General features: G+C 38.6%; 1 protein-coding gene across 2 annotated transcripts in view; it reads left to right on the top strand.

Annotated features, from left to right (window-relative positions):
* The first annotated feature begins 3793 nt into the window (after nucleotides 1–3793).
* Znf800 (zinc finger protein 800) overlaps nucleotides 3794–17288 on the top strand; it is a 39675-nt gene continuing 26180 nt past the window's right edge. The window contains exons 1-2 of one of the 2 annotated variants that reach the window (XM_055608227.1): nucleotides 3794–3884; nucleotides 14720–14863. In XM_055608227.1, the coding sequence (XP_055464202.1) occupies nucleotides 14854–14863 (10 nt within the window). In that variant the 5' untranslated portion in view covers nucleotides 3794–3884; nucleotides 14720–14853. Of the gene's footprint in view, nucleotides 3885–14719; nucleotides 14864–17288 lie in introns of those variants that run through there. The other variant, XM_055608225.1, reaches the window with a different exon arrangement.

The raw sequence follows: 17288 nt of genomic DNA, 5'->3' as shown, positions 1-17288 counted from the left end.
TTGGCTTGCTTTTAATTGAAATATTTTAATTACACACATGTATTTATATTTTCATCATAACTGTGTTTGAAATCTTTTTTTTTTTTTTGAGTAAGAGAAAAATGGATGCAGTAAAGGGAAGAAACTCCTTTGCTATCCATGACAATAACCATTTGAGTCCAGCCTTGTGTCTGTTGGATCAGTAATAACCTAGTAACAGGCACCTCTAGGCAGGGACCTCATTTTCATTCAGCTCCTGTCCCGTCTAACGGCGGCACCCTTTTATACTGCACATTTTGTGTGTTTGAGGTGAAGCTGTATTGCTTACATGTTATGGAGTTGAATGGTGTTTCCTGGCTTGCTTATTCGTTTCTTCAGCAAATCATTATTGAGCATCTCTTAGGGGCCAGGTATTACCCAAGGCAATTGGACATAAATGGTTTGAAAGAGTGTTTTTGTCATACTTTTTGAGTGGGGAAAGATAGATTTAAGCAAATAAGTAAGGTGATTTGTAAGCATGATTTATGGTACATGTTGGCAATTGAGCATTTAACATACTTTTAGTGCCTTTAAATATGCTTTCTGGAATCTAATTTTCAAATGTAGATTGATTTTTTCCCCCTCCCCATTAATAAGAAATCTGCAAATATCATTAGTTAAAATATTAAAAGTTACTGGTTATTAATACTTGCTTCCTTAGGTAAATTAACTGCTTTGGAGTGGTTATTTCAATGGAAAGCTAGACATTCACTGACTTTTAGGCTAGTTCATTGTCGTCATTTCAGGGAATGTATGTGCTAAGTGAGAGGGTATTTCCAGGTCTGAAAGAAGTATGGTATGGTAGTGAGTAAGTTATTCTCAGATGGAGAGATGAGGTTGTGGTGTTTGAGAGATTCTCTAATGGGCTTTTAGGAGTGGTCTGTCTTCATTTAGATTCCGAACAGCGGGTGAGGCCTCAGATGAGAATATTCCTGAAGAGACTGTTGTGTCTTGATGGAATGGGCTAGTTTATAGTGAGGGGCATTGTTAGAAGTCTGTCAGTATATGCATATTCTTGTCTTAACAATTTTTTTAAGTAGAAGTTTTCAGAAGTTCAAAATACAGTGGTACAGGCATCTGATGTAACCATCATTTATCAGATCACGGACACTCTGCTTTCTGTTATATTCTCCTCCTTCCCGACAATCCCTTTTCTGCTCTTCAGCCACTCCAACTTCTGCTTTGGGTAAGCAAATCCTAGACATCATGATTAGAAAGATCTTTAAGGAACTTGTTTCAAGGCAGGAGAGACTTAAAAACAAACAAACAAACAAACAAACAAACAGATATGTGCCCTCGGAAGAGAGTAAGTAAAATGTTTTGAGGGTTTGTGTGTTTTTGGTTGGGGGAGATAACTTTTTAAAATGAAACCTGATGGGTCTGATTATCTGATCTCGGAGCGGATGACAGTATGTAAAAGGATAGTTTAGAAAATTACATGGGTGTGTGTATGTATATGTGTGTGTGTTTATGCGAGTACATTTCAAATGAAAACATGTATTTTAATAGTGGGAGCCACACAGATATACTTACTGAGTAGATGTGTCCATGCAAAGCCAAGGCGTCCATCCGTCTTGTTTAGAATGCTGCCTCAGGTGAGTGCGCTCTGGTGGAAGCTGCTGCGTGTGGTGGGTAGGAGGCTGCCCTCGCTCTCAAGTTGGGTGCGATTGTGGCAGCTGCTGTATTACAGAAGGTTTTCTGGCGCGCATACCTAAATGAGGAACTCTGACACAGTCTGTTCTCTCCAAAGCACTCTCTTACCTATTTGTTATCTTTCTTTCTTTTTTCCTATTCTCCAGTTCTCTACTGCTTGCCCCATGTAAAGCCAGAGCTTAGTTCTCTACAGTTAGTAGATTGTTCCACTCTCTTTATAGCTAATTATGTTTTATAGTTATCAGTTGCTATCATATGCAAGTACTAAAAAGAGATCCTTCTAACTCATCACTAAGAGACTGCTGATACACCTCTGCTGTTGCTACTCTCAAAGGTTGAATTTGACTTAGGTTTTGTAAAAGAGATTTTTTTTTTTTTTGCTGTCAGGAAAGCAGTGGTTTGTTCATCATAATGCTGCTGCTGCTTCTGGGGTGTTTACTGAGCGCAAACTTGCTACTTCCCAGGCTGTGTTTTGATAAGATATGATGAGAACTCATATCTTATTTAATAATAACAAAGTTCCTTTTTTGGGGGGAAATTTTGTTAGCTCCATGTTAGAGAAGAGGAAGGGATCTGAGCATTTAATTGTCTTAGTTATGTATACCTCAATAAACAGTCACACAATTGACATGCAGGGGCTGTGCATCTAGAGTCTTACATTCTTTACTACTTCACTTCCTGCCAGTTCTCAGACTGAGTTAGTTGTCTGTGTGTACCCTGTTTATGTACTTATGTTAAGATTTTGTTTGATGAAATGATCTAGTTCTGAGATGTGGTTCCTCCTGTTGGTGAGCACTGGGCGCTTGAGGGATGATGGGGACTCAAAGGCTGCATCCGTATGCTCAGCACAGCAGCCTCGGGTACTTACCTCTCAGACCTGAATGGCTGTTCAGGTCTGGCTGCAGAGCATTAGTGGCACATCCAGTTGAAGGAAACTTGCTCCCCAAACTCTACACTGAGAGAGTGGTCCCTGGGTTATGATGGTATTAGCTGGGTAGGGTATTGTGTTCTTATAAAAAGAAAAAAAAATTAATGGCCAGTTTTTTCTTCACTACAACCTGCTATTGACAACTTATAGAAACATAGTTGTCCTTTCAGCTACCTTGTGTCACATGATCTAATAGTATTTTTTCTGCTCATCTGAGAATTTTGCAAAGGGGAGGCGGTGTTGCCTACTAGATATGAAAGTGAAAATTTTTATTTTTAAAATGGAAAAGTTGTTTTTCGTCTGTTTTACTTGTAACACGCCTAGCTTCTGTGCTCTGAAGCAATAGAAGTATGAGGCAGAAAGTGAATATCATCCCTGATAGCCAGCCCTGACAGAACCTTTAAGTTCTGTTAGTGCTCTTCAAGGTAAATGTCTCTTATTATCCATACACATCCCCATATCAACTAAACTTACGTATTTCTATGTCTGCATAAAATGCATTATGTAAATAGGTCACGGTCTATACCCTGTTTTTATTATTTAACAATCCTGACATCCTTCATTGTCAGTACACTGGAGCTGGCTGGTGCTTTTCAAAAGTTGTGAGAGATGCTGTTACGTAGATATGTCATAGTTTTTAGTTTGGTTCCTATAAGAAAGTTCAAAATTTAAAATTTCTGTCATTTGAATACAGTGCTGCAGAGCACTTCAGTGAAAGTCTGTGTTCCTACAATTGTCTACTTGTCTATTTTCTTTCTTTGGCAGTTGGGCTTGAGTTTTATTCTCATGATGGTCCAGGGTGCTTGGTCAGATTATTTTAAAGGCTTTTGGAAGAGTTTACTGGGTATGGCTAAGCCACTATAGCCTGAAGAGATTCTGTTAAATATAGTTCTTCTCTAAGGGGAATGCAGAGGTAAACAGTATACACTGAGTGATGCCAGCATTGAGTACTTGCTGTTAGACCTAATAAGTAGCCTTGAGTGAGTCTTTACTATTGGGAATGATGGAGGTCCTCCCTCTGTTGCTTCATTTGTCTTAAAAAGATGATGGTGAGTTTTTGATATATGAATATATATGGAGGTATTCTCATTGTTAACATAATTGTAGCAAACTATTGTTTGATTCAGTAGTAAGTGATTTAAATAACCCTTTCTTTTGTGGGTTGGGTGTGTGTTTGTCTTCCATGTAGTTTATATCCTGGAGCCTGGAGATCCTCCTCTGTTACAGCAACCACTACAGACATCCAAATCGGGTATTCAGCAAATAATTGAGTGCTTTCGATCAGGTATGAACATTTTAGTTAATATTTTTCAGACATCACAGCATAATTAAAAACTACCTAAATGCCTGTACATTGATTTTCTTTTTGGTATACTTTGAGTTGTCATATTTTTAAGACAAACGAATAAACATTGACTTGGTCTAGAAATTACCTACTAAATATTAATTTAAAACTTTTTTTTTTACTATAGTTTAGAGAAATCTGGTATATTTTAGGATAAAATGTTGTTACTTCTTAAGGAAGTTATATAAAGGTTCTTCATAAACTTTGGTGTAAATTGTACTAAAACATGTGAGGTATCATTCTAGGTTAATTTTTTTTATCATCTCTGTTTTGGGGGCTCACCGCCTGTCAAAATTCTGGAATACAGGGTAGAAAAAAAGACATAATCTATCCCTGATATCTTCAGATACATTTATTAAGCTTTTGGGTTTTTTAAGTTATTTTTATTTTATTTTACATGTATGAATGTTTTGACTGCCTGTTTGTGTGCCACATGCATGCCTGGTACCTACAGAAACCAGAAGAGAACATTGGGTACCTTGAGGTGCAGTTATAAACAGTTATGACCCTCCATGTTAGTATTTTGGAGTTGAACCTGGGTCCTCTGGAAGAACAGCCAGTGCTCTTAACCTCTGCGTCATCTGTCCAAATGCAAGAATCTCTTTCTTTTAGATTATCGTAAGAATTGGCTATATGTTATATTTGTGCAGTTACATTTTAAAGCTTTGAAATAGGTATTCCTCATTACATGGTAGCAATGAGAAGTTAGGGGTCCTGTGTTAAAAGTGAGATCATAGGTCACTGTGAGTCTTATAACTCCTTCATCTGTTCTTTGTACATTTGTGTTCTGACATTACTGTTCAGTTAAACATCACTAAGTAGATAACACGGTGAGTGGCCACCTGATTGATAGGTGGTAGGAGCTTGTCATTGTTTTGAAGCTGCTGTCATCATGAAGATTTTCCGAGGTTTAAGGGAAAGCCTGATGGTGTATTACTGTGTGGACGAAGCACAGGGAAGGACTGGAGGGAGCGCTTATTACCTTTGCAGAAGACCCAGTCCAGTTCTCTGCATTCACATAGCAGCTTAAAGTTCCCTGCAACTCCAGTTCCAGGGGATCCAACACCCTCTTCTCGTGTCCATGGTGACTGCATGCATGTGACATGTATGTACACACACATACACATACTATACAGGCACATACACAAAGTACATAAATAAATTGTTTTTAAAGAAAAAAAATTTAGAGGGGGAAATAAACATTTGCTTCACTTATAATTCAAAGAAATAGGTTATTCTCAGAGAGAGTTTTTCTCTTATCTCTAAGAACCATTTTGTAGACGTACACATGGCTTTAATGTGTGTTGTCCTTACTGTAGTAAGTGTTCCAGTGTCTGTCATGTGCCTGTCTTGGTGCCAACCTGATTTTGGGTGTTGTTTTTACTTTTGATTAACAGAGTAATCTGTGAGTCACAGCCTCCTGTGATGAGTACAACAGTCACTTGTTAGGAGTCCTTTATATTTCTCACATAGGAGAGTAACAGTTCATTTCTGTTTAATAGTTCTCAAACATCATTTCTTTTTCACTCTTTGGAATGAAAATGAGAATAATAGTTTTTCCCATTTAGTAGCATAACTTGGTTTCTTTTAAAATTCATAATTTAGAGTTAAGGTTATTTAATACTGCTTTAGTTTATTGCAGCATTATTCTTTTAAGTTAGAATTGATTAGTTCATAAATGCTTTGTCTTAGAAAATGCTTTTCAAAATGTTGTATATACAAAGTTTGTGTGTGTGTGTTTTAAATCTTGGACGGTGTTCTGTTACTGTGAAGAGACACCGTTACCATGGCAACTCTTAGGAAAGAGACTTTATTGGGGCTGGCCTGCAGTCAGAGGGTTAGTCCATCCTCATCATGGTGGGGAGCAGTAGCCAAGAGCTATATCCTGGTCCATGGGCAGGGTTGGGAGGAGAGGGGTTGATAGATGGACAGGCGAAGAGAGACAGACAGACACAAAGAGAGACAGAGAACTAAGAGACACAAAGACACACTGGGCCTGGGTTGTGCTTTGTAACCACAAAGCCTACCCCCCAGCGACCGATTTTGTCAATAAGGCCACACCTCCTCCTACAAGGCTCTACCCCCTCATCCTTCTAATCTTTTCAGATGGTGCCATTTCATGGTGACTAAATGTCCAAATATATGAGCGTATGTGTGCCATTCTTGTTCAAATCAACATAGAAGGAAAATATTTAGAGATGAAATTAGCATCTTTTACTGCGTTGTAGTCATTGATTCTCTGCGTTTACCAGTTCTTTACTATGTAAACTAAAGAACTGGGCAGCGAGATAGGTAATTCAGTGGGGGCATTTCCTCAGGTGTGGATTTTCCCCATCTAAATGACTGATTTGTATCAAGTTGCCATAAAGTTAGCCAGAAGTGTTCTTTAAAAAATTCTCCCCAGCATATTAGCTGTGAGGTTTTTTTTTTTTAAATGTAAAATAATCTGAAAATACTATAATTTAAATTAGAGGTGATTTAGGAATGTACAGAGTTGTGCAGAGAAATTAATTTTGTATTGAAGGAGAATTATTATTGTGTCCCATAAATCAGATATCTTAATTTCCTGAACAGTAATCTCTCACATATCTATCCTGTTCAAAGCTCTTTGTAGTACAAAGGTGTTTCAGGCAAGGTAGGCCTTGAGAGAATGGGCTGCATGACTTAGGGTTTAACATTTATTCTAATCTGAGACTCAGTTCCTCCCTGACCCAGTCTTCTATAAGCACACCCTCAGTGACTCATCTCTTTCCAGCCTCTTTCCACTGTAACTAGGTCACACACTTTGCATTGACAAAACTATCCTGGTAGCACTGAGTATCTGATAGATGCTTGGCAGGACCACTGTGAGGGGCATGAATCTGCTTAGCAGGTGAGAGGCAAAGGACCTGCCTTCATCTTCAAGTTCAGACCGCTGTCTTCAACTACCGTGTCATCGTAGTTGCCTACACTGGGCTGTCTGCGAGCTGATGCTGATTCTTACCCAAGCGGGATGCTCGTAGCCGCCTCTTTGTCTGGGGAAGAAGTGGACTCATTTAGACCAGCTAATGCATGCTACGCTGACTGCTTGACAGTCTTAACACATTTTTACTGTGTTTGCTTTGCATTATTTTCTGGCTTTAAATTAAAAATTCTTTCTTATCCCTGCTATTTATTTCTATTAATTAATTAATTTATTTATTAATTAACTACAATTTATTAGTTTTGTATCCCAATTGTAGCCCCCTCCCTCATCCCCTCCCAAACCTGCCCTCCCTCCCTCCCTCCCTCTTCTCTTCCCTTGCCCCTTCCCCAGTCCACTGATAAGGGAGGCCCTCCTCCCTTTCCCTCTGACCCTAGTCTATCAAGTCTCAGCAAGTCTGTCTGCATTGTCTTCCTCTGTGTCCTGGTAAGGCTGTTCCACACCCCCAGGGGGAGGTGGTCAAAGAGCCAGCCCCTGAGTTCATGTCAGAGACAGTCCCTGTTCCCCTTACTAGGGAACCCACTTGGATACTGAGCTGCCATGGGCTACATTTGAGCAAGGGGTCTAGGTTATCTCCATGCATGGTCCTTGATTGGAGTATTAGTCTCAGAAAAGACCCCTGTGCTTAGATCTTTTGGTTCTGTTGCTCTTCTTGTGGCGCTCCTGTCCTCTTCATCTCTTACTATCTCCCCCTTCTCTCATAAGATTCCCTGCACTATGCCCAAAGTTTGGTTATGAGTCTCAGCATCTGCTTTGATAACACTCCTGGGTAGAGTCTTTCAGAGGTCCTCTGTGGTAGGCTCCTGCCCTGTTTCCTGTTTTCTCCTTCTTCCAGCTTCCATCCTGTTTGCCTTTCTGAGTGAGGATTTATCATCTTACCCAGGGTCCTCCTTGCTTAGCTTTTTTAGGTGTACAGATTTTAGTGTGATTATCCTATATTATATGTCTAATATCCATGTCAGAACAAAACGACAGCCCACAGATTGGGAAAGGGTCTTCACCAATCCTATATCTGACAGAGGGCTAATATCTAGAATATATAAAGTACTCAAGAAGTTAAACAGCAACAAATCAAGTTATCCAATTAAAAAAATGGGCTACAGAGCTAAACAGAGAATTCTCAGTAGAGGAATATCGAATGGCAGAGAAACACTTAACGAGATGTTCAACATCCTTAGCTATCAGGGAAACGCAAATCAAAATGACCCTGAGATTACCTTTACACCGATCAGAATGTCTAAGATCAAAAACTGAAAGTGCAGCGCATGCTGGAGAGGGTGTGGAGAAAGGGGAACCCTCCTCCATTGCTGGTGGGAATCTAAACTTGTACAACCACTTTGGAAATCAATCTGGCGCTTTCTCAGATAATTAGGAATAGTGCTTCTTCAAGATCCAGCTATACCACTGCTAGGCATATATCCAAAATATGCTCAAGTATACAGCAAGGACATTTGCTCAACCATGTTCATAGCAGCTTTATTCATAATAGCCAGAATCTGGAAACAACCCAGATGTCCTTCAGCTGAGGAATGGATAAAGAAATTGTGGTGCATTTACATAGTGGAATACTACTCAGCAATTAAAAACAAGGAAATCATGAAATTTGCAGGCAGATGGTAGGAACTAGAAAAGATCATCCTGAGTGAGTTATCTCAGAAGCAGGAAGACACACCTATTTCTAACTAATTGATTTGTAAAATGATTTAGGTAGTTCTTTTGGGGGGCGGAGGGAAAGAATGATATTGTTGATGTAGTTTACAGGGTGAAAAGCTGGCTTCCCACTGCCCCTTTTGCACAGGTGGCTACTGCTCCATAGTTGTGCCCTCTTCCAGGGATCTTTCACCCATGCTTGAACACATCTATGTTTCCCCCAGTAGAAATGGCAGCAGGTGTACATTGTTGTGCACCTGTCTTTGTGGATAGAGTTGGTTGTTGGATTTACTGTACAGTTACACGAGGCTATAGATTTTCTACTCTAACACCCTCATTATTGGGTGACTGAACCTTGCTGTTTGCTCCAGACTCCAGCTTCTGGTAGTACCTCCACCATGCGCTATGCTTTCCCGAGTCTTTCTTGTCTGAGTCAATAGTGCTGGGATCACCCTGTGATGTGATGTCCGTGGACCTTCCCTCTTTTCCCTTCTCATGCTCAGTGGCTCTGCCTTTCTCTCTGACTTCCTTCAAAACACACCTTTGAAGAAAACCACAGCTCCTCTAGATAGTTACTGAATATCCTTTAGGTATTTATTACACTGGTTTTGTTGAGATTGATATTTGTTAGTCTCTTAGTCATCTTACAGAGGCAAAGAAGCAGTAGCATATTCTAAAGGCAGAAACAGGAAAATGAGGGAAGTGTCCAGTAGTCACAACTAGTCCTTAATGTGAAATTGACAAGTTAAATTCTTACAGTATATTAAATTATAAAAAAGAAATAATATGTACAGTTGTGGAGAAAAGGTTCTTTATATAGAATATGCTATACTACCATATGCAAGGAACTTCATTCTCTCTTCCCCAGGAAAGAATAAATTGTTAATTTGTGGTATGCTAGGGAAAAATAAGAAGTATTTTGTGTAATGTTCTTTTTGTGATTGTCTTCCTAGAGCCACCATTTCCAAGTTATTTTTTTTTTCTGATTGAGGTAATTTTAATTAAATTTAGTATAAGCCGTGACTGAATTATGATGCTGTATTTTTAAATTCTGATAAACATAGCATGGAAGAAGGTCTGTGAGAATTGTTTAACAGAGAGTGCTCTATTCTGTGATGGGATCTTTCTTTCTCTCTCTCTCTTTCCTTCCTTCCCTCCCTTCCTTCAATTCCCGCCCTCCTTTCCTTTTCTTTCTGCTATACACAGTTGTGTACCTGTACATAAATGCAGTATCTGAGGAGTCATTTGGAAGAGCAGCAAGTGCTCTCACTGTTGGAACTGTCTCTTCTGCCTGTGATGGAATTTTTCTGATTGTTACATAGCAATTACAGGAAATTTAAAATGGGACTGATTAAAATTTAAAACTGGGTTGATTTATTATTTTTAGCATTCATCTTCCAAGCATGTCTTCTCGGATTATGATCTTGAGAGAACAGGTAGTTATACATGTTTGAAATTCTTAGTGTCACGGAACCACATTCTTCACTACATATTTCCAGTGAGGTGAATAGTGTTGTGTGTGATACTAGGTGTGCCATTAAGTGTTTGTTAGGGTAAAATGAAATAGTCATCATCAGGTAGGTGCAGTCTTAAGGGAATTTTTTTATATTAAACTTTCATTTATTTATTTATTTATTTATTTTATTTTTTAATTAAATTTTTTATATTAATTACACTTTATTCACTTTGTATCCCAGCTGTAGCACCCTCCTTCATTCCCTCCCAATTCCACCCTTCCTCCCTCATCTCCTCTCATGGCCCTCTCTAAGTCCACTGATAGGGGAGGTCCTCCTCCACTTCCATCTGACCTTAGATTATCAGGTCTCATGAGGAGTGGCTGCAGTGTCCTCCTCTGTGGCTGGCCAAAACTCCAGTGACAGTACATGCTGGAGAGGATGTGGAGAAAGGGGAACCCTCCTCCATTGCTGGTGGGAGTGTAAACTTGTGCAACCATTTTGGAAATCAATTTGGCGCTTTCTCAGACAATTAGGAATAGCACTACCTCGAGATCCAGCTATACCACTGCTAGGCATATATCCAAAAGAGGCTCAAGTACACAAAAGGACATTTACTCAACCATGTTCGCAGCAGCTTTATTCGTAATAGTCAGAACCTGGAAACAGCCCAGATGCCCCTCAGTGGAGGAATGGATACAGAAATTGTGGTACTTTTACACAATGGAACACTACTCAGCAATCAAAAACAAGGAATTTTATTCTACTTATAAATTTATTATTGTGCATGTCCGTGTTCACTACCAAAGCTCTTATGCTTTGGTGGAGTTTTTGTTTTGTTTTGTTTTTGTTTTTCCAGTTAAGATCATGGTTGATGATCTATTAAGCAGTAAGTAATGATTTCTAAGGTAATTTAAGAAGATAAGCAAGAAAGAGCAAATGTTTAAAAAAAGGAGACAATGAGCATGACTTTTTGTCAGGATTAAGAGTGTGGACAAACTTCATGTTGCTGTCTACATAACCAAGCCTATGTCTCAGGTGAGGAGGGGTTTTACTATGACAAAGGCTTTGTCTGTTTGTGACAAAGCAATCAGAAAAATGGTAGCTGATTTTAAATAAACCCATTCTGTTCTGATGGGAAAAAAATATAGCATCTTAAATGGTAGCTGAAAGTAGAGGAACCTTTTTAATATCTGCTTATGCAACAAGACATGTTGACCTTTCTCATGTGTGAATGTTTTGTCTTATTAGACACCGTATCTAGAGAGCTGTTAGTAAGGTCATCCAGGCATTGTCCTGGGGGTGGGACACAGAGGTGAGCACCAAAGGTGACTGTCCTAGGTCTCGGCATCGTGGGGCATAGAACCCTGTAAGCGCAGGACGGTGCGGGCAGCAGGGCAGATGGCGAGATGCATTAACAGTGCAGGGGTAGCGGCTGTTTTCTTGTTTGTTTGTTCTTGTTTGTTGGTGTTTCCAGACGGGGTTTTCCTGTGTAGCTTTGGCTGTCCTGGACTCACAGAGGTCCGCCTGCCTCTGCTTACTCAGTGCTGGGATTAAAGACGTGCACCACCCCAGCAGTTAGATGAAAGGTCAGAGAAAGCTTCCTGGCAGAAATGACGTCTGACCTGGGTCTGAAGGTATTGTGAGTGAATCAGACTAGGGAAGGAGATGTTCTAGTAAGAATAATGTGGGTAATGGCATATGAAGGACAGAGGAGCAAGAGAACATTTGTTGTATTTCTGACAAGACATTGGTACCTGAGTCAGTAGTAATACTGTGTGTGTGCTTGCATTTTGAGGAAAGTGTTTATAACTTACAGGTTAGAGGAGATACTTTTTAAAAATGCCTACTGGGAATAAGTAATATACTCTCTACTAAATATAGCTATTTAACTAGGAATAATTAAGAAATTGATGTCTTTCTTTCTTTCATTTATTTATTTATCTATTTATTTATTTATTTATTTATCTATCTATCTATCTATTTATTTATTTATTTATCTATTTATTTATTTATTTATTTATTTTACAATCAAGAGCGCCTTGTGGACAAGGTGGTTACCTAATTTAAGGATATAGTCTTTTATATTTCACTGTTTTTTTCTTTTAGTTATAACCTCATGTTTACATAAGATTGGTAATGCTTTAAATATGCTGCTATTTGCTCAAGTAAATTTAGAGTTGAATTTAAAATCTTAATGTTTAAATGATTCTTAATTGTGTGCGTGGGTGGTGGGGTGGGGGTGGGGGTCATGTGAGTTCAATGTACATGTACTGTATCGAGGCCAGAGAGGTTGGATCCGTCTGGAACGTCCTTTTAACCACTGAGCTATCTTTCTCAGCCCTTTAGTTGCGTGTTTTAGTTAAATAGATGTCTTTGTTTTTCTTCAGTCTTTTTTCCTTTAGTGAGGACTATTCTTTTAAAAGACTTACTTATTTTTATTTTGTCTGTGCATGTGTTTTGCTTGTAAGCATGTTTGTGCACCGTGTGCATGCCGGGTACCTTCTGAGGCTAGAGAGGTGGTTGGATCCTGGAAGTGGACTTATGGATGGTTGTGAACCTTCATGTGGGTGGTGGGAACTGAACCCAGGTCTCCTGCAGAGGGCAGTGGATCTGGTCTATAGAGCTAGTTCCAGGACAGCCAGGGCTTCAAAAAGAAACCGTGTGTGTGTGTGTGTGTGTGTGTGTGTGTGTAGGAGGTAATACAACTAGATAAGATCAGATTAACAAGTAAGATAAGACTTGTTAATGTGATCTTATCTAGTTGTATTATCTTTCCAATAGAATTCTGAGGTCTGACCTATTTTAGAAATGACGGTAAAATATGCCCTTAAAAGTCAAATGTAAATATAAATAGATGGTTAAAGTTTGGGTTAGAAACATTGAACTTTTATTGACCTTACAATTTTTTTCTTTTTACTTATCATTCTCTCATGTAGTACATCCCAAGTGCAGCCTCTTTTTTCTCCCCTCCTCCCAGGGTTCCTCCAATCCTTACCTCAGCTCTTGCCCAGAGTCACTGCTCCTCTCTTTCCCTTAGAAAAGAGCAGGCTTCCGGGTGACAGCAGCCAAGCGTGGCATGACAGAGTGCAGCAGCACTGGGTGTAAACCCTCATCCATGCTGGGTGAGGCAGCCAGTAGAAGGAAAAGGGTCCCAAGAGCAGGAAAGAGTCAGAGACGCCCCACTCCCACTGTTAGGAGTCCCACAAATACCCCAAGCTAAACACCACAGCATGTACACGGAGGACCTGGTGCAGACCCGGGCAGGCTCCATGACTGCCACGTCAGTCTGTGTGAGCCCTGCTTCGCTGATGCTGTGGGCTGTGCTCTCCTGCTGTCCGCCACCTCTCGGGCTCTTGCAGTCCTCCCTCCCCCTTTTCTGCAGGTTTCTCTGAGCTCTGCCTGGTGTTTGGGTGTGGTAGACCCTACAGTATGTTAAGATAGTTAATATTCTTCAGTAGTACCAGAGATTCACAGACAGGCAACTGCTTGTGAAATGACAGAACGTTCAGTACCTAAGTGATCTTAAGTGTATTATTCAGGATACCTTGTCAAAGAAAGGAACAAAATTAAGGCATTTATATCAGTTAGTAAGTTACTATAGCAGAGACCTGTAGGAGGGAATAACAGGTCTTGTTTGTGTTTTGTGCCTCGTGGATACTTTAGAGATGTGATGATTTCTGCCAGTCATTCTGTCTTTCGATCTTCCACTGTAATGCTTAGATTCCCTAGATCAGTTCCCTAGTTCTCTGTTATTAGAACCAAACACCTTGTCGTTATAAATATGGTAGGCTTGGTCTTGCTTGCTTTGAGAGTTTATAATCAAATGGATAAGACATGGATTATGGTAATTATAGGGATAAGTAATTGGAATTGGGGCAGGAGTTCTCATGGATAAATGCTTGAGATATATACATTGGTAGTGCCGTCAAGAAGCCTGAGCAAAATTCAAAATTCTCTTTCAGTAGAGAAAAAGATCCCCTGCTTTATTACCAAGTAGTACAATTCCATGTTGGCCCAGAGCCCGTAGTAATATAAACTGAATTTTAAAAGGATGGTCATAGTCCTGTGGTAAGAGTTTGGACCTTTAATGAATTGGGAAATGTGTTAAAAAAAAAAAAAACCACCTTATTTTTTCACCTCCAGATTTAGAAAAGAGCTGGCAGAACCAGCAGAAAATTTGCAGGAATGATGGGAAACATTTTCTTGTCTAGAGAGCAATGCATATCTGTATTTTCAACTCAATGTAATGCTCAATCAGATGTCAAAACCACTGCCTTGGTATATTCAGTGAATTGATTAGCTACTGAAATGGAAAATGGGCATCATGTTTTGGCTGTCTAAATTGCCAAATCATATAATATTTGCTTGGAATTTATTTTATCACTTAGTTAATAAATACTCTGTGGTAGAAATGGCTAGGGTCAGAGAGAAGGGGAGGAGGACCTCCCCTGTCAGTGGACTTGGGGAGGGCAATGAGAGGAGATGAGGGAGGGTGGAATTGGGAGGGCATGTGGGAGGATGCTACAGCTGGATACAAAGTGAATAAACTGTAATTAATAAAAAAATAAATTTAAAAAATAAAAAAGAAATTGGCACTGTCTGCATTTTGTTTTCAGAGTAACACCTTTTTTTGGGTTATCAATAATTAAAACCTTATTTAAAAGTACAGGTCAGAGTTAACTTTTGTATATTTCTTTTTCTTCCAGGAACCAAACAACTTAAACATATTTTATTAAAAGATGTGGACACGATTTTTGAATGTAAATTATGCCGTAGTCTCTTTAGAGGATTACCAAATTTAATTACCCATAAGAAATTTTACTGCCCACCAAGTCTCCAAATGGATGACAGTAAGTTTTGTTCATATATTCAGTTTAGAGTTAAGTATTTTTTTTTTACTGCTTCTATATATTTTGCACTAAAGTGGTATTGATATCTAGTTTTAGATAATTTAGTGATGGAGAATAAAACGAAACACTTGTTATATTCAGTTTCTTGGATAGTACTTTATATTAATGTTTTCTATTTGGTTTTTCCTAATCTATGAGTTTTTATCTGTGAGTATATTTATTTGTATTGAAATATTGAAGATTGTGTTTGAATTTTTATTTGGGTCATATATAGTATAGCATTTGAAAGTTACATATTAATGCTGTCTTACAGGAGCAATTTCATGGTATATTTCTTTTAATTTAACAACTTGTTGCTAAGTATGATTGATGACTTTCTTAGATTCTCCTTAAGTAAATGAGACTGCTTCCAAATAGTAGCAAGAAATGAATAAATTACTTGATATTTTGGGAATGACAAAGAGCTTTGAAATATTTATTAATCTTTCTAGTGTTTTCTGGATCTTAATTTGAAGGTCAGATTTGTTCCTAGTGAAATTTATTTAGATATCACATACTCAGTATTAGATTGAATCTAGACTAACAAGATTATTACTTTTATTATGCAGGCAAGTAGCATACTAACAGTCTTTGTGGAACCAAATGTTTTTAAATTAAATGTACTTTTCTTGTATGAATAAATAAATAAATAAATAAATAAATAAGGTGTAGTGTTATTTTCTTGCAGTAAAGAATTAATGTAAATTCCTTAAAATATAGTAATACTAGATAACTTCATTATTTCCTGTTCAGGGTTTTAAACTGTGCATTTACAAAATGAGACAGTTATTTTAGGCTGATATATAGATATGTAGATCTTTTACATTTTTAAACTCAAACTCACTTTTTTTTTGGGGGGGGGGAGAAGCTTTTTTTTATTATCATTTATTACAATTGATTCACTTTGTATCCTGGCTGTGGCCCCCTCCCTCATCTCCTCCCAATCGTACCTTCTCTCCCTCTTCTCCCCCTATGCCCCTCCCCTAGTCCACTGATAGTGGAGGTCCTCCTCCCCTTATATTTGACCCTAGCCTATCAGGTCTCATCAGGACTGGCTGCATTGTCTTCCAATGTGGCCTGGTAAGGCTGTTCCACACCCCCAGGGGGAGGTGATCAGAGAGCCTGTTACTGAGTTCATGTCAGAGACAGCCCCTGTTCCCCTTACTAGGGAACCCACTTGGAGGCTGAGCTGCCGTGGGCTACATTTGAGCAGGGGTTCTAGGTTATATCCATGCATGGCCCTTGGTTGGAGTATCAGTCTTTGCAAAGACCCCTAGGCCCAGATATTTTGGTTTTGTTGGTCTCCTTGTGGAGTTCCTGCCCCCTCCAGGTCTTTCCAACTCCTCTTTTTCATAAGATTCCCTGTCCCTCAATGGAAGAATGGATACAGAAATTGTGGTACATTTACAGAATGGAATACTTCAGCTATTAAACACAAGGAAATCATGAAATTTGCAGACAAATCGTGGGAACTAGAAAAGATCATCTTGAGTGAGGTATCCCAGAAACAGAAAGACACACATGGTATATACTCACTCATAGGTGGATATTAGTCTTATAATATAGGATAAACCATAACTAAAATCTACACTCAAACTTACTGTTTTAGAAAAGTTTTTTGATAGGGAGATATAATGTAAAAACTGAATAGCAGTATTTTTTAAATTAGTAAATTATGTTAAAGTGTAGTATAGGGTACAGATAAAATAAATACTCATATTTGTATAGAAACTTTTATGCTAAGATATGGTCATATTTTATGGAAACTCTTTTATGATAACATTCTTCATGGTGTTTTATTCATCCTGGGTTATGGAAACCTTAGGTTGGTTTTGTCAATCTAAAGGTTTGAGACTAAAAATAATAACATTTTTAGTGTTGAAGATAATCATGCGCTTGTATTTGATCTTATTGAACTTTTTATTACTGAGCTATAAATTAAAGGGTAGTCTAGAGAAATTAGTTTAAAATCTAACATTTTAATTAAAGTGGTGTTTTATTTGTTGGTGTTCTTCATTATTAAGTTGTAGAGGTAATTTACATAGCATAGTTGATAAATGGAGTTGCCACATTATTGTGCATTTTCTTGGTGGTTTTACATATACTGTCATGAAAGTGTTACCTCACTCACTACTATTTACAAGAAGAAAGAAGGGCTAGGAAGATGGCTCTTGTCACCAGCCTGAGGATCAGAGTTTGTGTCTCTAGAACCCGCATATACGCAGCCTTGTTGCGGCAGACTGTTTGCTTGCCTGTACTGGGGCTGCCGTTACACAACTAGGCTAATGGATAGTTCCTAGCCAGGTGTTTCATTAAAGTTTTGTTTTGTTGAAAAAATTGTGTTTTTCATACCTCATGCCATTTATGTTGACTTGCAAATATTTTT

This window comes from Psammomys obesus, unplaced genomic scaffold (assembly GCF_907164565.1).
Source record: "Psammomys obesus unplaced genomic scaffold, mPsaObe1.curated_primary_1811, whole genome shotgun sequence".
In the NCBI taxonomy this organism is placed as follows: Eukaryota; Metazoa; Chordata; class Mammalia; order Rodentia; family Muridae; genus Psammomys; species Psammomys obesus.
Note: the sequence above shows the minus strand (reverse complement) of the source record. Positions and strands in the feature narration are given on the sequence as shown.